The sequence below is a fragment of the Aquarana catesbeiana genome, linkage group LG09 (assembly GCF_042186555.1).
Source record: "Aquarana catesbeiana isolate 2022-GZ linkage group LG09, ASM4218655v1, whole genome shotgun sequence".
NCBI lineage: Eukaryota > Metazoa > Chordata > Amphibia > Anura > Ranidae > Aquarana > Aquarana catesbeiana.
In genome coordinates this window covers 240,079,406-240,106,492 of record NC_133332.1, presented here as the reverse complement: position 1 = coordinate 240,106,492, position 27,087 = coordinate 240,079,406, and the positions used below count along the sequence as shown (strand labels likewise).

At 44.0% G+C, this 27,087-nt stretch overlaps 1 protein-coding gene across 1 annotated transcript in view; it reads left to right on the top strand.

Annotated features, from left to right (window-relative positions):
* Positions 1-26,119, top strand: part of NDUFB11 (NADH:ubiquinone oxidoreductase subunit B11) — a 32,119-nt gene extending 6,000 nt beyond the window's left edge. Inside the window, exons 2-3 of the mRNA XM_073600015.1 lie at positions 16,889-17,019; positions 25,944-26,119. Of these exons, the coding sequence (XP_073456116.1) occupies positions 16,889-17,019; positions 25,944-26,073 (261 nt within the window). The 3' untranslated portion in view covers positions 26,074-26,119. The remainder of the gene's footprint in view (positions 1-16,888; positions 17,020-25,943) is intronic.
* The last annotated feature ends 968 nt before the right edge of the window (positions 26,120-27,087 follow it).

Below are 27,087 nucleotides of genomic sequence, written 5' to 3'. Positions count from 1 at the left end.
AGTAACCAACCACATGACTTTGGCATGCCCAATTATGCTGAGGTGTAGAACATCCAATCCTTGCAGAGCTGCTGAAGAAAGGAGTGGGGGAGGGAATTAAAAAATAATGCATGTCTTAGGCTAGTGCACGAGATATGTAAATCACCTGTCACTCACAGCAAGGGGGAGGATTTGACAAAGTTTTTCTCAGTTTGTCAAGATTTTTCTTACTGAACAATAAAAGAGGATTGCTCAGAGATGGATTAACTCTGTGTGGCAAGACTGGGCTCAAAATGATAGGAAATCCTATACTCTACAGTATGATATAAAAAAAATAAAAATAAATACATTTTCGGGTTTACATCCACTTTAAGAAAAAAAAATCTGATTTTAACTGTAAGAAACAAGTGTCAGAAAAAGGTTTAGACTTTAAGTGGTTAAACTTCCTGCATATTCACACAGAAGTTTCTTCCCTTTGATCTAAGAGGGAAGAGTTACAATGTTGTTAAAGATTTTAACAACATTGTAACTCTTCCCACTTAGATCAAAGGGAAGAAACTTCTGTGTGAATATGCAGGAAGTTTAACCACTTAAAGTCTAAACCTTTTTCTGACACTTGTTTCTTACAGTTAAAATCAGATTTTTTTGCTAGAAAATTACTTGGAACCCCCAAACATTTTATATATATATATATATATATATATATATATATATATATATATATATATATATATATATATATATATATATATATAAAATTTTTTTTTAGCAGAGACCCTAGAGAATAAAATGTGGATTGTTGAAATATTTTATGTCACACTGTATTTGCACAGTGGTCTTTCAAAGGCAATTTTTTGGGAAAAGTACACTTTAATGAATAACAAAAAAAAACGAAACAGTAATGTTAGCCCAATTATTTTGTTTAATGTGAAAGATGATGTTGCGCTGTGAGAATCGTGATCTATCCTCTAAGAAAAACAATCGCGATTCTCATTTTAGCCAGAATCGTGCAGCTCTACTTTACAATCACTTTGAGCCTTGGGAGTTGGAGGGGCTCGGGGCAGTGAGAGTTCATTTCTATGTACCAAGATCTTAGTGCTACTTGCTTTCAGAGCGGAGACTTCTAGGGCAGGGTGAGGTGAGCATACAGCAGAATAATGGTTAAAGTGGAGGTCCGCCCACACCTAGAAAATTAAGTCAGCAGCTACAAATACTGTAGCTGCTGACTTTTAATATATGGACACTTACCTGTTCAGGGAGCCGTGATGTCGGCACCACAGCCGATCTTCCGATTGAGTGTTGGGTGCAGCTGCTGCCATTGCAGGTAAGGGAACCCGTCAGTGAAGCCTTTCGGCTTCACAGCCGGTTCCCTACTGCGCATGCACGCTGCACTTTCTAATTGGCCCGACAGCGGAGGAAGGAGGAGGAGGGGCCGAACTTCCAAAAGATGGCACTGCGGCCCGTCTCCCAGAAGTGGGGAAGGGGTGCCTGTCAAAAACACGTCCCTGTTCCCCACTCCCCCACGAAAGGTGCCAAATGTGACTCCGGAGGAGGGAGGAGACAAAGTTCCACTTTTGGGTGGAATTCCACTTTAATGTTAGGATAGATAGAGACAGCCAAACTCGAGCCATATAATTTTTTTTTTTTTTTTTTACTAAGTAAGGGACTGTTTTTGTTCTCAATCTGTATCTCCAGTGGTCAAAATCCCCCTCACTTGTCTGGACTGGAAGTATTTGGAATTCTCCTCAGTGGGTACACAGACTTCAACAAAATATTTTCAGTAAAATGGGTTAGGAAGTGTCTAAGGTTACTGTCTGTGTCTTTGTGTCCCATTGACAACTAATCTCAATTCTTGTCCTGTTGTCACAGGGACAGGAAGTGAGGGAGAAATCTCCACACTACAGTCCAGACACAAATAAAAACAAGACAGGCGTATTTATTCCTAAGCTTAACAGGAAAAATCCAAGTTAGATTCACTGGTAACAATGCTTCTGTGAGTCTTTCAGGACAGCACCCACAATTTCCAGGAAACACTGCAGCACAATCCTTTAAAACAGTGTCTTTGTTTTGCTTTTATCCAGCCCTTGGGGCACTATTTTATTCACTGATACCAGCGAAGGATTCCTCCCAATGACGCCGACAATGGGGCCCAGTTCCTCCCCCATGATGCCAGGGATGGGGCATTGTTTACTCCTGATGGCTAGAGTCCAGCCACCCCAAAGTCTGAAGGACATTAAACAAGCCCTTTTGTTTAGAAAGTTTGTAGACCCCTGCTTTAAAGGGAGGATCATCCACATAGCTCTTCAGTTGTAGAAGAGTACCTGAACAACTGTCCTAGACGACAAAAATATAAATAGGGTGGGCAGTAGCTATTGTTCTGAAAGACTTCTTGAAACATAGGTACTGGTAAGTCCAACTTGAATTTTTTCAAATCCGCTATCGGGACTACACCTGAGAGAATAACAATTAATGTACCAACTAGAGGAAGACAGACGCTTGGTGGAATTTCCTAATGAAGTACTGCTCCCTGGCTGACAAAAGGTCCAGCCTCCTAATAGTGAAGTTTGGAAAGCTTGAGCATGTAGCTGTTTCACAGAATAAAAATGGACTGGCATCAGCTCTTACCTCACAGGTGGTTATTAGAGCCCTAGTGGAATGGACAGAGGTCTCTACTGGTAATCCAAAGTTATGATCATATAAGCTTTCCTAATACCCAACCTTAACCATCTAGTTATGGAATTCTTGAATGCTTTCTGACAAAACAGAGCTTGCTATTCAAGTGCAGTGAAAGAGTTTAATAGAGCTCTAAGCGTGTGTGTAGGATGTCCTATTAACCCTATCTGTTCCTAATGGACTTCTATTATCCCAATGGACATCTTTTGATTCTCGACAGAAATGGTGGCTTTGTGTCTTTTATCCTTAAGCCCCATACACACCATTAGATTTTCTGCAGATTTTTGTCTTCAGATTTACCAAAATCATGTAGTGCAAGGGCCTGCCTGATTGCATGCAAACTGAAACTCTTAAGGTTTGACCTCATATTATATGGTTTTGGAAAATCTGCAGAAAATCTAAAAGTGTGTATGGGGCCTTACTGGTTTAGTTTATTGAATATTTGCCACCTGGGAGTGTCACGGGTTGTTCCATTGTGTATATTAGATGCTTTCTGACCTTACTTGTTACTCACAATCAAGAATAAGGAATCCAGCTTCCTGAAGTCCGTGGTTACTTTAAGATAACAAAGCACACATCTTCTTACATTGAGTGTGTGAAAGTGTTTCTCTTGGGTATGAACTGGATTTGGACGGATTGTAGGAAGCATGATGTCCTGGGTGCAGTGATAGACAGAGGAGGATATCTTAGGCAAATATCACAGATCTGTGTTAGAAAAATTTAGAACTGGAAAGATCAACAAAAAAGGTTCCCTGATGAAAAGAGCTTGCAGCTCTCACACAGCAGGCCAAAGTCACGGCCACCAAAAGCAGAGTTTTGAGGGTAAGAAGCTTTAAACTGACACTAAACACGCTCCCTATTCTCAAAACATTCCATACACATCCTCTACTTAATGGTCAAGTAATGTATTTTTCATAAAGAAAAGTTTGATTGCCTCAAAGTAAACATGTGGCTATCAGAAGGAAGACCACCCATTGGTGGTTGATAGTGCAACCCAGAAATAGATCTTCCTGAGAACAGTGTTAAAGAGAAGCTCCAGGCTCCTTCAAAAAAAATTAAGTCAGCAGCTACAAATACGATAGCTGCTGATTTTTAATATTAGGACGCTTGCCTGTCCATGAATCCAGCAGTGTCTTCACCCATGCCGATTTTTCAACCGACTCTTGGGTGCTGCCGCCGCCATCTCGGGTAAGGGAAGCCAGCCATGAAGCCTTGCTACCTGCTACCCACTTCCCCGCCCGAAAGGTGCCAAATGTGGTAGAGGAGGGGGCGAGGAGGCAAATAAGTGGAGCTTCCCCTTTTGGGTGGAGCTCCTCTTTAATCTTGTTGCCGAAAAATATTTGATTTAATAATGATTTTTATTAGCTGCATTTTTTCAGTGACAAAAACTAAACTAAAATTCGAATTAAGTCAATTGACGAAAACTACAATGAAAATCTATTCCAATTTTCATCAGCAAACAATGTGAGGGAGGGACATTCCGGTTCCACCTGAACTTCCGCTTTCCTTGGAGCTCTGCCAGTTTGTTAAAGCCCCAACCCCCTGACTGTATTGCAGTCTCCCATCAATCTTTTCCCTTTCCCTTGCAGTTTCACACATTACACTTATTTACACTTATTCATCGGCAACATAATTCCATCCCCAGCCTGTAATAGCACATTTAAAATTTTACTAATACCAGTAATATGAAAATAGTTCATGTGCCCATAGCTTATAAATCTTTTTACATTAAAATATTGCCACTATATACCTTTTTGGATGATCTGTATACCACAGTTGCATGATAAACTGCACAGTTTCTCCAGTGCTGAGAGTTCAGGTAGGAGATTTCCATTATAGCCTGTATACACGCCCACATGTGTGATGCCAATATCATGTGACCTGGCTAGCTCTGAGAACAAGTAATTATTCTCTCCAGCATAAAAGACAACTGAGCATGTGCAGGTCGGCTACTCTGCCTGTGTTTGCTGGCTTTCTCCAGATAGACAGTTCAGGAGGGAAGGATCTGTACATACAGGATAAAACAGCCTTTTCACACAATGCAGAGGATTAACCCCTTAAGTTCCACAGTGAGCATAACAAGCATGCTATGCTGCTTATACAGACTGATTTTACTGTTATGGGTTTAGTAACACTTTTAAGTTTAAACATGTATTGCACTCGGCATCGCATAAGAATAAGTAGGGGGCATCGATTAACCTGCTGAAAGGGGGAAAAAAAAGGATTTTCTTATTTTTTCTTAAAGTGTTTGTCAACCCAAAAAAAAACCCTGATCCTGTTCCCTTAAAGCATGTTATACAGCACAGTGCTTGTGCTGTGTCATTTGGCCCCCTGTATACCCTAAAAAACCTAGCTGATCCTGCCTGGCTATACCCTCCCCCCTGCAAACAGACCAAGATAATCATGGCTGCTAAGCCCCTGATACCGTGGTCTATTTGCGTGATTCTGTCAGCTGCAGCTCTCCTTTCTGCAGCTCTTCCTGTGTCTTCTGTCCTCCTCTCCCCTCCCTGCCTGGCTTCACACTTGCTGCGGCTCACAGCATGGGGTAAAGTTCGTCCCTGTTCACCGATTCAGGTGCAAATCGGGTCCGACTTTCTGCCTGAATTCGCACCTGATTTAGAGCCAAAGACGCACAGGACCCTTTCCAAATGCGGACCGTGGCTGGCCCCGAGCTGTGACCTCTAGCACTAGACCTCCTCTGTAACTCTGAACTGGTAACCTGTAAAAAAACTGAAAGAGTCGCCTCTGGAAAATTTTAAGCACAGTACTTTGTCACTATTCCACGAGACTGCGCAATTTGAAAGCATTACATGTTAGGTATGTATTTACTTGGCATAGCATCATCTTTCGTCATTTAAAAAAAGGGGGTATATATTGTAAAAAGACATTTGCAAAACCTCTGCGCTGTGATATATATATAATGTATGTGTGTTTGGGGGTTCTAAGTGATTTTCTAGCAAAAAATACTGACCAGAAAAAAACCTGTTTCTAAAGTGGTTAAACGTAAAGTAGCCAAGGCCTCTTCCATCACCTTGGTGAAAAAACTTGGCGCAAAAGTGAGGCCGAAAGGAAGGGCTCTGAAGTGAAGGTCATTACATGCTGCTTATGGCTCCTCCTTCACTAAACTGGAGATACAGGATTGGCACAACCGCTTGCTCCCAAAGCCCCCCCAACTTGGCATTACAAAAGGCGCCTATTTTTGACAACAAAGGGAGGTTTGGATTTTGCTGTGGCTATGGTCTGTAAAACATACAGAAAACAAGCTGCTTTAGAAATGAGATCCCTCCAAAAAAAGGACACCAAGTGTACCAATTACATACCCCAGGATGCCAGAAAAAAGGGGTGCACAAAAATAATGCATTCAAGTGTCCCTGACATGTCCAGTACCAGCAGGTATAATACCAAGCATACACAAAAGCCAGAAGGACTCATACCTGGGGATGACTAAAGGCAGCTGTGCCTGTCACCACTAAAGTCTCCAACCCGCTCATCTATGTAAGGGGTGCAGCAGAGCGACATATGACCTTTTAACACAGTTCCAGCTCCCGAATGTCACCGTTCTGGGCCAGACCTGGCAGTACCATTGGGGACCAACCCCCTCCCTTCTGCATTCCAGTGGCCAGGATTGTAGAGCAGCAATGTCTACCCAGAAATCCTGCCCCCACTCAGATTTGGCATTGCCCGCCTGAAGACATGGAGTTTTTGAGTACTGAGACCAGCACATGGGAGATCCTACTGAGGGAAGAGGAAGCGTAGATAAAAGGAGGAGACATGTTAAGTCCTCCCTGCTCACCATGAGTGTGAAGTGCCCTAAAAGATCTCTAAGGGGACGGGGAACTGGGTATAGTCTGGGGCTCTCCATGAGCACAGAAAAAGGAAGGCGGCCCTGGAGCTGTTCCTGCATGTCAGTGGGGTTTCCTGGGAGTTGTAAGGGATGTGAACTGTCATACCCATAAAAGAAGTTAAAGGTGTCAGGATGTGCAAAAATAAAAGGTAAGAGGAGCCACAGAACCTGGGAAATCATAGCTGCCCACAGCTCCTGTGTAGTGTTCCTGCCATGCTGTAGCAAACACTAAAGCTGAGAGCTTTACACAGGATCTTCATTTTACACAATTCAGCTGCAGTGTTTCCTGGGAATTTTGGGTGGAGCTACATACTCAAGTGCTATCCCATTTGGGATTTAAAAGCAGCTTTAAACCCTAGCACAACAGTAGACCCTTTCCGGCTTTATCCGTAGCCCCAAAGGGGGGACAGTTTGTGCAAAAGCAATGCAGTGCTTGCATTAGACAACGCAGAAGCTTCTGCGACTCTTTTGCAGAGCACACATGATGAAAAAAATAAATAAATCCGTAAGCCCACCCACTTTCAATATATCAACACACTACATTTTACAAGACCCTCTTTTGAAGTGTATTTCCACTTTTTTCAATCAAACTTGATATAAGGAGTCATGGCTGACTGCAAAGATTTCTGAACAAAGGCTTTTTTTTTTTTTCATTTTAGTCCAGGCTAGGTTAAGCCTGTCCCAACAGGGTTAGGGCAGGCTCAGTATCCTCTTACTAACATACAATGGAGAAGCTCCGCTTTGGAAATATATATATTTACATTTACTGTATTTATATATTTTTTAAGCATTATTAGTGGTCACGTGAATGCTGAGCTTTGTAATGACACCCTTCAGGGTGGCTGAGGATAACCGTGAAGCTTCAGGTTGGAGCCGCGGTTTATCAATTATTTTTACTGCCCCTCACAGGCGTTCCTGCCGGAGACAAGTAAGTGAAGGAAAAGCACTCTGTATGTAGACATACTTTACACTGCAAAGCTCTGGGTAGACAATACTGGAGGGGAGAGCTGCACAAGCACATTGTTGCCATGCAGCGCAAGCAAGTTAAGGTGTTAGAGGTACTAAAGCCTTGTGTTTTTTTTTTTTTGTTTGTTTGTTTTTTTTTTGTTTTTTTTTTTTTTAACCTTCATGTGTTCTATGACGAGGGGCTGCGCTGCGCCGCACTGTCTTTGTCGATGGAAGAGGCGCTTAGGAGCGAGCCTGCACGAGTGCCCTCATAAGAAGCAGCGGAGGACCCCAGAAGCAGGGCTGCTCTGTGCAAAGCCATTGCACAGAGCAGGTAAGTATAACATGTTTGTTATTTTACAGGGAAAAAACAAATACCAAAGCTTTAATGTTCCTTTTAACCTCCCTGGCGGTTTTCCCGAGTGTGGCTCGGGGTTAAAATTCAGGACCATTAGCGGTAACCCCGAGCCACACTCGGGATTACATCGCAGGATCCTGGTGTGGCTTTACTTACCTTGTCCCCGGGATCCTGCGATGTCCCCCGCTGTGTCTGCGGGCTCTGTCCTCCTCCGAAGCCTCTCCTTGCCAGGCTCCGTTCCCTGCGAGTGTTGCGACGCACCGGGGCGGAGCCTGGCGGCAAATTAAAAAAAAAGTAAAAATCATAACACATACAGTACTGTAATCTTACAGTTTACAGTACTATATGAAATTATTTCACATCCCTTTTGTCCCCAGTGCTTTGGCCCATGCCCTGCATGCAGTTTTATGTGATATATACTGTTCTTTCTGCCTGGAAACTGGAGATTGTCCATAGCAACCAAAAAGTGTCCCTTTACGTCAAAAGTGGCTTTAGACCAGCTAGAAAACAGCGATAGTAAATTAGAACACTTGCAGAATTGAGCGATAGTGAATCGTGGGGAAATTTATTTTATTACTATTTATTTTTATTTTTTTTAATTATTTATTTTTATTTATTATATTATAATTTATGTTTTTGTGTTTCAAACTTTATCATACCCGGGATATCTACTAGACTCTTGTTTGGACAGATTTAAGTTTGTTATTGTTAAGAATTACAGACCTACAATATAAAACGCCAGATTTCCATGCAAAATAATTGTACCGCTTTCAGCACCTAAAATCCGAAATAATCATACCGCCAGGGAGGTTAACAGACAGTGGATATACCTCTCTGTTATCTGTTACACTCTGAGGTGTTGCTCAGCACTGCATACATTTGTAGCCCATTTATAAATGTGAGTTTGATGGGCTATGGGACTCGGCTCTCCTCATTTTTTTTTTTTTTTTTTTTTTAAAGCAGCTGAATGGCTTACATCTCCAGCAGGAAGTTATGTCTAGTTTTATCTGTGGAGTAGAAAAGCACTGTGTTGGTTTAGTGCACATAAAAAGCAGCACACATTCCTGTATAGTAATTGACATGTGATAAACATTTAAACTTCAATGATATGAAAATGCAAACAATTAGAAAAAACAGATACAAAATAAATGGGAAAAAAAGAAAGTGTCCATAAAAAAAGTCCTTTTTTCAAAGAATCTCCACTCAAAAGCAATCCAATCCCTGAACTGTGCAAAAAAATGCTTCTCATCCACTCTGCAAAAAGAATTCACCACTGTGAGATATGATCAAAGGCGTCTCTTACCAGCTTTTTTTGGACCATTAGGTTATAAATGGTCATGAAGCGCTCAATGTATTAGTGTTGGAAATGATTCCACTGCACCGTACAGGCAGCTCCCGGTGACAAGGTCACCAATAGAAAAATATTATACCTAATGTAATTTAGCCATGGAATGAATGGTCCCTTCTTTGTATTGTCACGTGGAAGTTGTGGTTTAACCACTCGAAGACCAAGCCGTTTCTGGCAGTCTTTGTTTACAAGTTTAAATTCGTACTTGGAATCCCCAAAGATTATATTATATGTTTGTTTCTTTGTTTTTTTCACGTCACACTGTATTTGTGCAGCGTTTTTTCAAACGCAATTTATTTGGGGAAAAAACACAATATATACGCAGATTTATTTGTAAAATATGAAAATTGTTATGCCGAGTAAATATCTAAAATGGCATGCTCTCAAATTGCGCACACTTGTGGAATGGCAACAAAATATGGTAATTATTTAATCTTCATAGGCTTTCAATAAAGAGAATTAAAAAAAAAAAGAAAAAAATCTCCATAGGCGACACATTCGTTATTTATTAATTTATATATTTTTTACATGTCTAGCGCTAGAATTATTTCTCTCGCTCTGACATTCACAGCGATACCTCCTCACCACCTCACGTGTGGTGAAAACACTGTTTACATGTGCGTGCAAGCCTGACTTGCGTATGCATTGCTTCTGCGCACGAGCACAGAGGGATTGGGTCTCTTTTGATCCATTTTTTTCTTTATTTTTACACTGTCCCTTTTTTAAAAAAAAAAAAAAAATATTTTTTTTTATCATTTGATGGAAATATCCCTTGTAATAGAAATAAGGATGACAGGTCCTCTTTATGGAGAGATCTGAGTTCAAAAAGAAATTTCTTTAGCTTTTAGAAGCAAAAGATCAAAAAAAAGTTTTTCTTATTTATTTTTTTTAAAGCAAAAAAAAATAAAAATTTGCTTCCAGCCTGGACTGGAAGTGATGTCGTCATAACATTGCTCCAGTCCTCCATGGCCGTAGAGTCGATCAAAGACGATCTGGTCTTCACCTCTGTGACCAGCCGGCCACACTGTCTGATTGTTTGTCAGGCGCGGCGGTGAAAAACGTAAGCCAGGAAATGCCGGCGAGTGATAAGGGGGTGGGGGCGCCCCCTACCGCCACTTCGGAAAGTGATTCAGTGGCTAATGCGCCCCTTGGATCGCTTTCCTGGGAAAGCCAGCTGCCGGCTGAAAAAAAAAAAAATGCCGGGGTTATGGCTGATATCTTCAGTTATAACCCCGGTAAACCACTTGCAAACCGCAATATATATATATATATGTATTGTGGTCGGCAAGTGGTTAAATAAATGAGTTAGTTTTTATATACTTCACGTGGGAGTTCGTATATTATTCTTCTATTGGTGGCGCCGGGAGCTGCCTGTATGGTGCGGTGGAATCATTGCCAACCCTGATGCATTGAGCGCTTGATGACCATTTAAAGTGGATGTAAACCAGATTTCATGAAATTTGAGCTGGGCACATATATCTGCAGTGTTTTCTAATCTCTCTTCAAAGCCTTGTGTCTTATAGCTGTCTCCTGCTCCATTCTTCTGTTATCAGCCTCATAACTCCTGACAAGTTCTCCATCACATATGATAAAATCAGTCTGAGTTTTGTGTTTGGGATGATGATATAAATAGATTAGCAGAGCCCTGAACTATACAATGAACAGCTCTGAAAGTCTCTACCTATGAGGAGAGGGGGTGTGTGCCTTTCCTCCAATCAGCTGTCCTGGCTGTATGCCCAGGCTTCAGTGTAGTGCTAACCAGGAAGAGACAATCTCCTAACTTGATATGAACTTTACAGTATATAAAGCTGAAGACAACAGATATACAGGTAAAACTTATGTAGGGAGATTTGTTTCATCCCTGTGTATCATCTGATGCTGTTCACTTCACTGGGTATATGAGAGGGTTTACTTCCACTTTATGACCCCTTTCACATCGAGGGCATTTTGCAGGCGCTGTAGCGTTAAATAGTGCCTACGATCCGCCCTCAAACAGCTGCTCCATTGTCTCCCAGTGTGAAAGCCCTCGGGGGAGGACTTCTTTTATGGACACTTTCTTTATTTTTTGATGTATTTTGTATCTGTTTTTCTGACTGTTTGCATTTTCATATCATTGAAGGTAAAAGTGTTACTAAACCCACAACAGTAAAATCTGTATTGTGTAAAAAGGCTGTTTTATCCTGTCCGCACAAATCCTTCCCTCCTGCACTGTCTATCTGGGGAAAGCCAGCTAACACAGGCAGGGTAGACGACCTGCACATATTTACTTGCTGATCAGAGCTAGCCAGGTCACATGATATTGGCATCACACATGTGGGTGTGTATACAGGCTGTAGTGGAGATCTCCTCCTTCCTGAACTCTCAGCACTGGAGAAATTGTGCAGTTTATCACTGAGCGTGATATACAGATCATCCAAAAAGGTATATAGTGGCAATATTTTAATGTAAAGATTTATAAGCTGTGGGTACTGTGGGGGTGGGCAGAGGAACTATTTCCATATTGCTGAGTTTAGTAACACTTTAATGTTTAGCACAAATGAATTACTATACTGGAATTGGCGCTGCTTTTTACGTGCACTATTTAGTTGACTTGTGTCATGGTTTTACGTGGATGCTTTTTTCTTTACTGTGACCTACGCAGATATTCTTTGCTTACACATAGTACTGTGTTTGTTGGATTGAACTAGTTTTCTTTGTTTTTGTTATTCAGTCCCAGAACGCTCTGCAAGATTGTTACTATAGTTACACTGTATGAAGAGGAGGTAGGCAGCATCTCTCTGCAGGGGAAAGAAGTCCCACTTTAGTAGTAATAAAGTAGCATTCCATTCAAGCCCTTTTCTTTGTTTTGGAGTAGGTAAGGGGTAGAACCTCTGTTTAAGCTTTTATTGCTGTCTTTGTTTAGGCTTCCTTTCTCAAAGGCAGTGGTTGCTGTGACAGGAAGTCGGGGCAATCCATCCAGCGGGAACCCTAATGCCCCGTACACACGGTCGGATTTTGTTTGGACATTCCGACAACAAAATCCTAGGATGTTGGCTCAAACTTGTCTTGCATACACATGGTCACACAAAGTTGTCGGAAAATCCGATCATTCTGAACGCGGTGACGTAAAACACGCACGTCGGGACTATAAACGGGGCAGTGGCCAATAGCTTTCATCTCTGTATTTATTCTGAGCATGCGTGGCACTTTGTCCGTCGGATTTGTGTACACACGATCAGAATTTCCGACAACGGATTTTGTTGTCGGAAAATTTGATAGCCTGCTCTCAAACTTTGTGTGTCGGAAAATCTGATGGAAAATGTGTGATGGAGCCTACACACGGTCGGAATTTCCGACAACAAGGTCCTATCACACATTTTCCGTCGGAAAATCTGACCGTGTGTACAGGGCATAAGAGTTACAAAAACATGACCGAGGTTTTGATCCTTAGGCCTCATGCACACTGGACATTTGTACAGCTGCTGTTTTTGGCTTCAGGTGTTTCTTTCTGCAGCCAGTAAACTCTCCAGCATGTTATCCTATGTGCCCATGCACACATAGGCTGTTAACAGTGTTTTTTGGCTGGGCGTTTTTCTGGCTGGAGAAAACCCCCAGAACTAGTGGGTTTTAAGAGGAGTTTTTCAGCTGGAAAAAGGCTCTGACTCTGAAAAAAACGTGGCTATTCTGCATTTATGAGCATTTTTGAGCCATTGGCTTATGCAGGAGTATAGTTTTGCTAAAAGAAAAGCTAAAAAACGCAAACACTACTGCAAAACCCATTCTACAGCTTTCTACAGCCAATGCTACTGACGTTTTTCTAATGTCCGGTGTGCATGAAGCACTGACTCTCACTCTCCAAACTCAAAAAGAAAGTTTTGCCTGGAGATGCAGAAGCAGCATGAGAACAAGGTAACCTGTGTATGAACGTCCTGCTGTTTCAGATTACGGCAGATTAGCTGTTAACCCCCCCCCTTTTTGTTTTTTTGTAAGTGACCTCCTTTTACAATATATCACAAATTAGAATTTGCTGTATTGGTTCACACCAGCCAATCAGAATTATACTTTCAGTTCTTGAGTTGGTGGCATAGGGAGCAAGTCAGAAAGTTCTCATTTCAGGTACTTTTGATAATGGGGCCCAGCTTGTACAATCTGCCTTTATGGTTGAACTGCTTAGTAAATCTTCATACACATGAATGTCAGGCAGCATCAGCCGATTCAGTAGAAACTGGTCGACATTTTCGCCTGTGACCGAAAACCGACAGTCTCCCTGTCAGCGCTCTCAGCCAATAATGACACCCACACCACTAACCCCCAACCCAACCCAACCCCCCCCCCCAGCCCCGCACTCCTTCTGTAACGTACAAGATTTTTAGTGGACAGGATGGGGTTCATTCTCTTTCACCATACATGAAAGCCCTTGATAGGCTAGGAATGGGATCCAGGGGGGTTGCGCAGGGACACTGAAGACATATAGTCACAGACACCACAAGGTCCCTGCACTTTGTTACCTTGGGTATGATTAGAGCCAGGTCAGGTTCACTTTGGTTTGTGCGGAGAGTCTGTGTGCCGATTCTCTTGTATTACAGGGAGTAATATAAATTGGAAAGAGAGAAAAGTATTGTTGCGCTACTAAAAAAAATTTTCTCTTAAAAGTGTAAATCAGCAGCCAGCATCACCAGTATGATAACCGTATACAAAATGTGATAAATAAATAAATGCAGCGCTAAGTGTCATTAACCATGCGTTTTTCTGTGGTTAAACAAACGTATAATCAAACATGCGTTTTCAGTGATTATACAAACATATAATCAAACATATCACCATTCATAGGTAATAAGGATGTTCATCCGAAAAAATGTGATGGTGATTCAAAAAATATAAGTGAAAATAAACAGTGCAGTGTGTACACACATGAATCATCTAATTAGAATAATATATATCACCCTACATCACAGCAGTGTATAGTGGTATATAAAGGAATAAAGTCCATACATAAAAAACTCTAGCGATAACGCTGTGCAAACTGTGGTACTGATGAGATCCCGTAGTAATTGTTACATCTGGTGGGCAATCTTCCTGCATACAGATTTCATATAGAAATAGTAAGGTGGATGCGCTTACCAGAAGGGATGGACACTCTCACCGTACGGCGGGGTGTCATAAGGGCTTGTGGATCCAGATGATCCTATGGATGTTCACTGGAAACTCGCTGAGGCGTGCCAATGGACAGTACCGGAAATTGCATACACAGCGACTTCGGAGACAAGGTAGACTGTAGGTCGATGGATGGATGGATTCACCTCTCCCAATATGCTGGTGGCCGAAAGGATGTAGTTCTCACCACGTCACAATGTCATCCACATAGGGAAAAAAAGGGAATCTCCACATGGTGCATGAACCGATAAAAGCAGGTTTATTTGAAATCATCAGCGGTACAGCAGACGTTTCATGTGTGTAGACACTGCACTTTGTTTATTTTCACTTATATTTTTTGAATCACCATCACATTTTTTCGGATGAACATCCTTATTACCTATGAATGGTGATATGTTTGATTATATGTTTGTATAATCACTGAAAACGCATGTTTGATTATATGTTTGTATAATCACAGAAAAACGCATGGTTAATGACACTTAGCGCTGCATTTATTTATTTATAACATTTAGTAATATAAATTGGTAAAGTAACAGTTTACCCAAACTGATTATTTCAGGTTTTGGTAGAAACTATAGAGTTTACCAATTGTTTTATTTGCCATTTGGGCACCTAAATGTGGCTTTCTTACCCTTGTGTTCGATTGTCTGTCTGCACACCTGTGCCAGCCATTACCAGGGGCTTCCTCTATCCTCCTTGGATTTTACCTTTCTAATAGAGAAACACAAGAACATGCAGAATACTGGGAATCTGAGTTGGCAACTATGGTAGGGAAAATGTACTACTGAAGTCTCCAAGGATATTTGAAACCAGCAAATGACCCAGCTGGACTCCACTAGTAAATGAAATATCACAGTGGAGAGCTCTTTAATACAGTAGAAATATAATAATTGCCCTCATGTATGGTATGTTGCAAATTCTTGTCCAAAAACTCAAATTCGGATCTAATTACATTTTAGGCCTTGTTTATCTAGAAGGCAAAGGGTTTTATGTTGCCATTGTCCATATCAACTTCTCTGTAGAAGAGCTCTGTGTTGGATATGCATTGGAGAAAGACTGGAAAAGGAAGGGTTAAAGTTTCTTCTGTGCAACGCAGACTGTTCTTATTTCTTATTTCACACATTTTGGCCGGGTTCACACTGTTACGACACAACAGTTGTAGGACTGTGGATCCGACTTTGCCCTGCGACTTCAAGTCCGACATCCCTCCGACTTCAATGACCGGTGTGCCACTACTTATATTGGCATAGGGCAGGGTCACCGGGCAATGTCAGCGCCCCGCCCCGCTCGCTTGTCCCAACCCCCTTTCCTGACCTGCCGGGCTGTGTTCTCGGATAAGGGTCTGGTATGGATTTTGGGGGGGACCCCATGCTGGTTTTTCGGCATGGGGGTTCCCCTTAAAATCCATACCGAAGGGCATGGTATGCTCTTGGAGAGGGAACCCATGCCATGGTGTGTGTTGTTTTTTTTTTTTTTATATATATCTGGCGTCGAGTTCCCATTCAAGATCATCAGAGCACAAGTTGCATGCCAAAGTCAGAACCGCAGTCTGACTATTCAGTGGGCTGACGTAGGATCAAAGTGGGACCAAAGTAGTGCAGGTAGCATTTTCGAAGTCAGACTGACTTGTGTCGGATCAGTTAAGACGGCAAACATTGCTTTTCACACGTCATGAGCTCCCAATGTCGGAGCGTTTGTCGTACCAGTGTAAACCCGGCCTCTGACACAAGGTCCAGTGTGTAATCATGCGTTTTATTGAGAACAGACTTGCTTGAGTACAGGGTGCACTTTTCAGTTTCGCCAGCAGAGAGCAGCATGTGTACATCGTTTGCCACCTTTTTTATATATTGTGTCCAAGGAATCTTTTGCTGGATTGATGACAACCCCCCCCCCCCCCTCCACTCACATCTTCTGATTCTTTGTTACCCTATCCTTTTTTCATCTGTGGGTTCTTTAAGCCTCACATTCCATTCTCTCCCACCAGTCTCTATTGTGTGCTTCCTCCTCATTAGCAGCTCTTCTTTGTTCCTGGGCCGCTCAGTCTTTCACCTCTGTGCACGGTGCTTGTGGGATGTGCACATCTCCCCTGCATTTGCTGCTTTCATGTGCCATCTCTACCCATCCATGGAATGAGGCAGAGGCACTGCCGACCCCAAGAGCTTACTTTGTCTACGTCAAACATGGCACTAATTGTGAATCCAGAAACTTAATGGCCATTTATCAAATTAATAGCTATGTTTATATATACACTGTGTGTATGTATATATGTTTATATATGTTTATATATATATATATATATATATATATATATATATATATATATATATATATATATATATATATATATATATATATATATATATATATATATACATACACATACACATACCTTATTATAATATATAATGTCTTTCTCTGTCCCTTCACTCTTTCCCCGTCTAGCTTTATTTCCTATGCTGCCTTCATTCTGCTCCTAAGAAGAAGATCAGAAAAATTTATAGATCTATATTTCACAATTACATTCCTTTTTAACACTTTTATTGCACTCTTGCTACATTATATGCTTGTGACTTCATCTGTTTGACTTCTGCTTTTCCTATTCTAGAACCCAGATTCGTTTGGCTTCAGTGATGACCCCGAAGCTGACTTGTGGAACGCACGCTTTGCCTTCTTCACTAGTATAACACTCTGCCTGGTGTTGGGAACCGTGTTTGTATATTACATCCCAGATCCAAGGTAAGGCGTTCTGTGCTTCTGTTCTCTTCTCTTCCCCTCTGTGTTGTGTGTAAACTCTTCCCGTCTCCACCGCCCCCCTGTCCTCTTAATACAATAAACTGCCAGTGTGGCATCTCTGTTCCCTCAACACTCATATTGCCATCACTTAGTCATCTCTGAGGGGGAGAATATATTACAGCTATAAGTCTTCTCCTGACAGAAACTTGCACATAACGCTTCACGTAGCCTGTCGCTGTTCGAGTGACAGAACCAGTCGCCCCCCTCCTTCTCTCCTCAACATGGGGTTGGGGGAGCGAGTAGATTTGGAGCAAACCCCCGTGGACCAGCACGGCTGAGGCGTGACTATATATAGCCTCTAATTGCTTGTTCTGGAGACTGTACTGGAGCAGGGTCTGTTAACTGGGATGTAGGGACAGATGTAGGGTCACGTGTCCCTGCTGTCACTGTCACCTCTCGATGGCAATCAATGTCCACAGCTCTGCCTGGTCTAGGGAGCAGTATTATGTGATTAGTGCAGGTGAGGACTGTGTACGTTCTCATTGCAGCCAGGCTATGCTCTTTCCTGTGGGAGAGTTCTAATGAGGAGAGATCAATTATTTATTTTCATGCTGGGCTGGAAGAAAACAGCAGTGTAGCTTGGCATCAGCTGCAGCTCTGTTCTGACATCAGAAGCCTCAAAACTGCAGACTTGTCTTTGAAACAGGCCCTCCTGCACACATTCACTGGTGTACAAATGCCCCTCTTCTCCATTGCACACACCTATCCTCCAACCACAGGCATCCTGGGGTAGTGCCACGCCCGCAACACATACCAATCCTCTCCCCATTCCGCTTCTAAGTCAGTTATTATCTTTCTATCTACCGTCTGTAGTAGTGGCCATTATTGTTTGGCAGATCACCTCCTAAGTGGATTTTAGCTTTAGCAATTGAGTAGTTTTACCAGAATTTTTAGAACAGGTAGAAAAGGGTAAAAGATGTGGAAAGGAAACTAAAGCTCCACCTTCTGGCTGGCAAGAAAACTACATCATGTTTATTATCAGATTTATTTCATACTAACTACACTTTACTTTTTTTGCCTGACCATAATAAAAATATAGAAAGTCGTTACACATTACCATTTAGCCCACGTTCACATCGGGTCGTTTTGACATGCGATTTAACATATCAAATCGCCACCTATTGCTGGCAACGGCACCGTCCGAATCGGTGCGAAGCCGACTTTGCGGCACCGTGCCGATTCCCAAAAGTAGTTCCTGCACTAGTTTTGTCGACTTCAGGGGTGATTTCAATAGACATCTGAGCAGGAGCCCGCACAGATGCCTCTGAAATCGCTCCCGAAGTTGGGCTGAAATGCAGGTTTGAAATCATGCAAGTTCAGCTGAACTCGCGCAATTTCAAACCCGCCTTCAGTCTGAACATGGGCTAAATGAGAGCTGCCATTAGCTTATTTTTGCAGGTGCATTCCCCAGATTGTCATTGTCATCCTTACCATTGCTTCTGTACTTAGTGAGTCAGTGACCTGGAAGAAGTGTGTAGCTGGTGTAGTACCAGGACACCTGATGTGCGTACTAGTTTCAGGTCAGTGGTTCACTAACTGGTGGTGCATGGATCAAGTTGACAGCCCCAGATCTGAAAAAGCACATCAGCAATGGCAGCTGCTATACTTTATTTCCTGTACGGGACCATTAAAAAAAAAAAAAAAAAACATTGTATATATCATCAGTTATTGTCCCCTGCAAGCTCAGATTAACCAGCCTGCTGTGGTTAGCTGTGGCCAGGATGAATTACTGAGCAGCTAACTAAAGCTCTTATTTTAAAGACTATGTAAACCTATTGGTCCATAAATAAACTATTGAAAGCATTTTGTTGTATATGGAAAGTGTTGATCCTGCTGAAAATCCAGTGCCTTAACTCTTAAATCTTAACCTTATTTTCCTGTCCAGGTTACCGCTAAAATATAGAATGCCTGTAGTCACCAAACTCTTCTTGTCTTAGGGTGACAATGCTGCTCCTTCATAGATACACACACCACTGTATCTCTATTCACTTACTGTGCTGAAAAAATAAAATCCTACCTTATTACTTTGGAACAGGTTGGCTTATACATAGAACCGTTGGGCAGCGTGTATTCAGAATAGCTTGCAGTGTGCAGTTAGGGGCAGAGTTAATGACCAGAATCATATAAAGCGAGAGGTGGCTCGGGTACGTGTTAGGGGAGCTGCTGCACGCAGAAGGTTTTTTTAGCTGAATGCATGAAGGTAAGAAACCTTGAACCTTAGAGCCCATTCACACAGGGGCAACTTTGAAACCAACTTCAAGTCGCCTCAAGTCGCGCTACGTGAAAAAATCAATGTAAGTGAATGGATCTGTCTTAATGCACACTACTGCAGTCGCTCCGACTTCAGAAAAGGTTCCTGTACTACTTCAATCTGACTTCTAGGCGACTTGTACCCATTGATTTCAATGGAAGGCACCTCCAAGTCGGATGCCCGTTCATAATGAGGCAACTTTACAGGAAAAACAAAAGAATTTACCCAGGAAGAGCAACCGCGATATGCCAGCGCCGAGCTGGCTCGCTCATCGGGAAAGGAAAAATGTGTTTTTTCCTTTCCCAATGAGCGACAAGCAATACTGACGTATTTGGTATGAATCATGAAGGGGAACTCCACGCCAAATTTTAAATAAAAAAAAGGCATGGGTTCCCCTCCAAGAGCATACCAGTCCCTTAGGTCTGGTATGGATTTTAAGGGGAACCCCCCTATGCCGAAAAAACTGTGTGGGGGTCCCCCCAAAATCCATACCAGACCCTTATCCGAGCACGCAGGCCGGTCAGGAAAGGGGGTGGGGACGAGCGAGCGCCCCCTTCCTGAACCGTACCAGGCCACATGCCCTCAACATGGGGGGTGGGTGCTTTGGGGAAGGGGAGCGCCCTGCAGCCCCCCCCACCCAAAAGCACCTTGTCCCCATGTTGATGAGGACAAGGGCCTCTTCCCGACAACCCTGGCCGTTGGTTGTCGGGGTCTGCGGGCGGGGGGCTTATCGGAATCCGGGAGCCCCCTTTAATAAGGGGGCCCCCAGATCCCAGCCCCCCCCCCATGTGAATGAGTATGGGGTACATTGTACCCCTACCCATTCACCTGGGGGGGAAAAAAGTGTCAATTAAAAAACACACTATTATTTTATTAGGCAGCTCCGGGGGTCTTCTTCCGACTTCGGGGATCTCTTCCGACTTCTCCGCTCTCTCTGGCCTCTTCTCCCGCTCTCTCTCTGGCCTCTTCTCCCGCTCTCTCTCTGGCCTCTTCTCCCGCTCTCTCTCTGGCCTCTTCTCCCGCTCTCTCTCTGGCCTCTTCTCCCGCTCTCTCTCTGGCCTCTTCTCCCGCTCTCTCTCTGGCCTCTTCTCCCGCTCTCTGGTTCTTCTGCCGGGCTCCTCCGCTATCTTTTGCTAGCGGTGGCCCGGTCTTCTTCGTTGTCTTCTTGCATTGTTGACACGACGCTCTCTCCCGCTGTAATGCTGTGTACGCGGTGCGCAACGACTTATATAGGCATGGGGCGTGGTCACCGGGTGATGTGACCCGCCTCTTATGACGTCACAGTCCCGGGGCATGATGCCTATATAAGTCTCTGCGCACCGTGTACATGGCATTACAGCGGGAGAGAGCGTTGTGTCAACATCGGAAGAAGACGACGAAGACTGGGCCACCGCTAGCAGAAGGTAGCGGAGGAGCCCTGCAGAAGTACCGGAGAGCGGGAGAAGAGGCCGGAGAGAGCGGAGAAGTCGGAAGAGACCCCCGGACCTGCCTAATAAAATACTTTAAAAACCTGTGTAGTCTCATTCGCATAGGGTGGGGGGGCCGGGATCTGGGAGCCCCCTTATTAAAGGGGGCTCCCGGATTCCGATAAGCCCCCCCGTCCGCAGACCCCGACAACCAACGGCCAGGGTTGTCGGGAAGAGGCCCTTGTCCTCAACATTGGGACAAGGTGCTTTTGGGGTGGGGGGGCTGCAGGGCGCCCCCCTTCCCCAAAGCACCCAACCACCCCCCCCCATGTTGAGGGCATGCGGCCTGGTACGGTTCAGGAGGGGAGGGGGCGCTCATTTGACCCCACCCCCTTTCCTGACCGGCGGGGCTGCGTGCTCGGATAAGGGTCTGGTATGGATTTTGGGGGGACCCCCATGCCGTTTTTTTAGCGTAGGGCGGTTCCCCTTAACATCCATACCAGACTTGAGAGCCTGGTATGTTCAGCTCCCTGTCCTGGAGGCGACTTCAAGTCGTGTTGTAAGTAGCGCTGAAGTCGCGCTGTGATTCATACTCAAGTCGTGTCCAAGTTGCCTCCCAAAGTCGCGCTGGAAGTCGTGTTCCCCCTGTGTGAATAGGCTCTTACAACCACTGCAAAGGGCATTAACATACTATGTATCACTCGGGTCCTTATATCTTTAACCATTTGTTAGGACATTCTGCAAATCTAGTCTACAAACATTAATGAAGATCCACCACCATAGAACATACAAGATTAATTGTGCTAAACATAACTCCCCATCTCCCTCTCTATTATTACTAGGAAAAGCTTGGTAGGATTTTTAATCAAGTAAAAAGATAAGCAGCAATTTAAAATATTTAAAATTTTGCTATGTGAAGATGTGACAAATTATAAAGTAGGTGCTATCCCAAATTGGCTGCAAAAGTGGAAATACACTTTAACCCTGACTCCATCATCTGCCCCCAACATGCCTCCTGAACAAGCAGGCCTTTCTCTCCATCCTCACACTGCGTTCGATGTATTCTCTGCCCAGGCAGACGATTGATGCAGCGTCTGTGTTCCAGGGAATGGCGACGCTGGGTGGGGGTGGTGTTGCTGTGGCTTTTTTCTTTTTCTTTCTATCTCTCCGTGGGAGTTTGACATGTTATGGCTGAGGCTCGGATGGGAGGTGAGGAAGCTGTTAATACGTTTAATGAGTGTCAGCATCTGCCAGAAATAGCAGACCTGTTTAGTGATTTTTCTCACTCAAAGTGGAACGCAACCACGCATGGAGAAACAAGACGTTTCCTGTCGCTCCTCTTTCATCCCTATTAGTCCCACGTTCTCTCTCATTATCATTCATCCACATTATATAGCCCTCTTTAGCACAGCTTAAAGAAGAACTCCAGCTTGGTACACAATTGTGTTAAGTATATAGATGAATCAATGGTTTTATCTGCCAAATGATTTGTAGGAAGATAATGGACATGAGAGCGGTTACTAGTAGGATTTTAAAATCTGTTAAAGGGTCAATCCACTGAAAGCTGATATTCCAGATGTGTTTGAATGTAACAAAAATGAAAATTGAAGCCCCATGTGAGTGCTAAGAGGTCCAGCAACAACTTTTTTTTCCAGTAAGCCATGGAGAGACTCCAAAAAAGTTGCCAACATGTTTTCAGGGTCCAAGAGCACCCCCTTCATCAGGACTTCTATAAAGAATTGGCAGCCAAACCAGCTACTTACAAGGCCTGTGCTATCTCACTGGGGAAAAGATAACAGTAAAGGTCCATTTCTGTTCACTTATATTCACATAGTTGTCAATCAAGCCCTGATGAAGGGGGCACTATTGGATCCCTGAGATGGGTTGGATACATTTTGGGTTGTCCTGCTTACGTCTATTGGAATAAAGTTTTGTGTATCTGGACCTCTTATCAGTAGTGTGGAGCTTCAATTTCCATTTTTGTTACATTACACTACATGACAACGAGATCATGGAGGTTCTCCAGGGTGTAGAATCTGCCTGCCCGAGAACCAGATCCTTTACACCAACATCCATACAGCAATGCCAGGGAGGTAACCTTAGGGGCCCGGCGCTATCTTCCCCACCTCTGTCTACTAGCAGATCCTGAAGACTGTTAGCCAGACTGCACTGAAATCTGAACACTGCTGAGGGCCTCTTCCTGCTGGATATTTTATTTATTAAAACTGAACTCTGAACAAATAGCTTAATACACAATTAAAATTCATGTAAAGGTTTCGGTTTTATATGTCAAAGGATTTCTATTACTTTCCATCAAGTTCTGAGCACTGCCACATAGAAGACCTGATTTTTCTCTGGTGCAGTTAAGTAACACTGGTCTTAATGCTTCCCCCACCCTGTGATTGGACAGTGAAAGGAGAAGCAGTAGCCTGATAAGCTCATCTCTCTGTCACTCTGCTCTCCACTCCTACCAACATGCTTCTTGTAAGCACATGAGCACTGTAGCACAGATAATCTGTCTCCTTGGTGTGTTTCTTCCTTTCCCAGTCTGAGCTTTGCTATAGGATGGCTTAGGAGGCTGATACCAACATCAAATTTATATACCTAATCTACTTGCATTAAGGGCCAATTCACACCATAGAAACGCATTCCGGATGCTTTTCTGCATGCATGATTTGATGCGTTCCAGTGTGTTTTTGGTGCAGTTCAGTGTATTTTTATCCCCCCTCTTTTTTTTCTTAACCTTAAATAAGGAAATGTCTTCCAGTGCGTTTTTGGTGCGTTGATGCTTTTTACAGCGTTCCAGTACAGTGCAGGAAAAATGCAGCATGTTCTACTTTTTTTTTTTTTTTTTCTGCAAGCACTGGTGTAGACTATGACATTGAAAACCATCTAACCTGCTTTCCATGTGTTTTTGATACAGAAAAAAACCTCACTGGACTGCATGTGGTGTGAACTGCCCATACAAACATATTATACACAATTATGTAATAAGTATATAGCTGCATTACTTTGTCTTTTTTATGTCTGTGTAGAGCTCAGCTTTTGGCTTTTATCCTAGAGAAAGGTTCCTAAAGTGTTCTGCTAAGGCATGTTTCATATGGGCTTCAGCTTGTACAAGAGCAGTGTGAACAGCAAGCTTTGACAAAGCATTTGTAGAGCTTTTAGCAAGCTTTGTTGAAGCTTTTAAAGTACCATTCAGCTCTGGTTTGCCAATGTGGAACACAGATCCTACTGGGAGTGCTGATTGCCACTTTAAGCAAGCTGCTAGCAGGCTTCAGCACTTCATGAAGCGTGTTGAAAGCCTACTTAGCAGCTTGCTTAAAGGGGTTGTAAAGGTATAAATTTTTTCACCTTAATGCATTCTATGCATTAAGATGAAAAAACTTTTGAAAATACCGCCGCCCCCCGCGGCGCTGCTGTCAATCACAGCCAATGACGCGGCGCGGCCGAGTGATACAGCGAGCGGCTATATCACGGGAGCGCGCCCGCAATAACTAACCACCATGCGAGAGAGCTCGCATTAAGGTGGTTAGTTATTGCGGGGAGGAGCTGAGACAGCCGCCGCGGGACCCCAGAAGAGCAGGTTCGGGGCCACTCTGTGCAGAACGAGCTGCACAGTGAAGGTAAGTATAACATGTTTGTTATTTTTTTTTTAAAAAACTATTTACCTTTACAACCCCTTTAAAGTGGCAATCAGCACTCCCAGTAGGATCTGTGTTCCAAATTGGCAAACCGGAGCTGATTGGTACTTTAGAAGCTTCAACAAAGCTTTCTGTAAGCTCTACAGATGCTTTGTCAAAGCTTGCTGTTCACACTGCTCTTGTACAAACCGCAGTCTGTATGAAACAAGCCCAAGTGTAGCCTTTATCATCAGGACAGCTGTGGCCTCGCTCAGGTTCAATCCATAGACTGGAAGTAGGCCCGTGTGTCCAAAAACACACATCAAGGCTATTCCCCAATTTAGCCAATAAGATGTGAAATACATTGTGGTAAGTAAGGGGTTAAAACATGTTCCTGGCTGCAACCATTTATACCCCCCCATGTCTCCTTTAAATAGGGCTAATCGCCCTCTGTGTATAATCATGGCCCTTGTAACTATAATAATGTAAAAATAAAAGGATAAGTATAATATTAGAAGATGTGTACAGACACACAAACATGGAATACACACATAACCCCCGAGTACACTACACAAGTTTGGTATCCCCCACATACATGGAGGTTGGAGAATTTAGGAAGCGCCTCTTTAGTAGAACATAAATTAAAGTAATAAAGGTTTTGCACACCTACGTTTTTCACCTTTTACACAAAGACACGTTTTTAAATGTAGTAATTTTTATTCTCCAGGATCCAGTTTTATCTCTCATACTTGGTTCCCGTTTTAAAAAACATTGATGCAGATTTGTTGGATGTACAAAATCAACAGCGGCCTCTTTTATCTGTTCAGGTCCTGGGCCTTCAGAGAACATACCGTTGGATGAGGGCTTTACAAACAATCAAGTCTGTAATGTGTATGTAAAACACAAAGGGGGGAGTATTTTGTGATGCACAGATCGGGGTGATTAGGTTGCCCAGCCCCCCCCCCCCCCCCGACAGTTTTTATACTTGTCCCCATCCAATATAAACCCTCATAGCCACTTGTCACAATCCTGTATACCAGGCTCACACACGTGTTCTCCTTTAGGCCTGTGGAGTGTTCATACTCTGATCTGGTAGAGGTAAGTATAAGATGGGGGAGGGGCTAGAACTAAAGTAACCTACAGTACAAGTACAACTAAGGGTGAACATTGCAATCCTATTCATTGCATAAAATATGGACGCAGAGCATAGAAAGCAGCTTGGCATGTCACATGACGTGTGAGTAACATTGGCAGTAACCAGATCTTCGGTCCATTTTCGATCGCACAAAAGTCTGACTAGTTGTAGCTAGTTTGTGTATTTGTAACTTTCTGCTTTATTGAAATATAATAATGCTTTTCTTTCAGATGTTCTGTTTCTAGCTGTCTGTATGTGAAGTAAAATCAAACTATTGACATGTTTTTTGGCAGGTTCGAATGTGATGATGGACATATTGGGTGATACATTGAGACCTATAATGGGGGAAGGGTTAGGAGCTCCTGACATAGATGAACTAAAAGCTGCTTTTCTTTTTGCTGTACCGGCCCCAAGCTCCATTAAACATTTTGCTGTCTCTCCTCTTTCGGCAGGATGAGTCGTTGGGCCCGAAAAGAGGCCGAGCGTTTGGTTAAACTGAGAGAAGCACAGGGGCTTCCCGTCATCCCTGAAAACTACTACGACCCCGACAGCCTGGTATTGCCGGATGATGATGAAGAGTAACCTCCTGCTGCGTTCTTGTAGTGCAATAAATTATATGTTGAACCTGTTTATGTGGATGACTTATTTAAATGCAGCTGAGGTTATTGGGAAAAGTGTGTGTACTGAAAAGACTGTACTCCCTGTCCATGTAGCACAATATGATCAGGCAGGAAGGCAAACACCAGCCCTGGTTCCGCCCACCCCCCCAGTGTGAAGAACATCAGCCCTGACGCGCCCCCCCCCCCCCCAGTGTGAAGAACATCAGCCCTGACGCCCCCCCCCGTGTGAAGAACGCCAGCCCTGACGCCCCCCCCGTGTGAAGAACGCCAGCCCTGACGCCCCCCCCGTGTGAAGAACGCCAGCCCTGACGCCACCCCCGTGTGAAGAACGCCAGCCCTGACGCCCCCCCGTGTGAAGAACGCCAGCCCTGACGCCCCCCCCAGTGTGAAGAACGCCAGCCCTGACGCCCCCCCCAGTGTGAAGAACGCCAGCCCTGACGCCCCCCCAGTGTGAAGAACGCCAGCCCTGACGCCCCCCCAGTGTGAAGAACGCCAGCCCTGACGCCCCCCCAGTGTGAAGAACGCCAGCCCTGACGCCCCCCCAGTGTGAAGAACGCCAGCCCTGACGCGCCCCCCTGCCCCAGTGTGGAGAACGCCAGCCCTGACGCGCCCCCCTGCCCCAGTGTGGAGAACGCCAGCCCTGACGCGCCCCCCTGCCCCAGTGTGGAGAACGCCAGCCCTGACGCGCCCCCCTGCCCCAGTGTGGAGAACGCCAGCCCTGACGCGCCCCCCTGCCCCAGTGTGGAGAACGCCAGCCCTGACGCGCCCCCCTGCCCCAGTGTGGAGAACGCCAGCCCTGACGCGCCCCCCTGCCCCAGTGTGGAGAACACCAGCCCTGACGTGCCCCCATTGTGGAGAACACCAGCCCTGACGTGCCCCCATTGTGTAGAACACCAGCCCTGACGTGCCCCCATTGTGGAGAACACCAGCCCTGACGTGCCCCCATTGTGTAGAACACCAGCCCTGACGTGCCCCC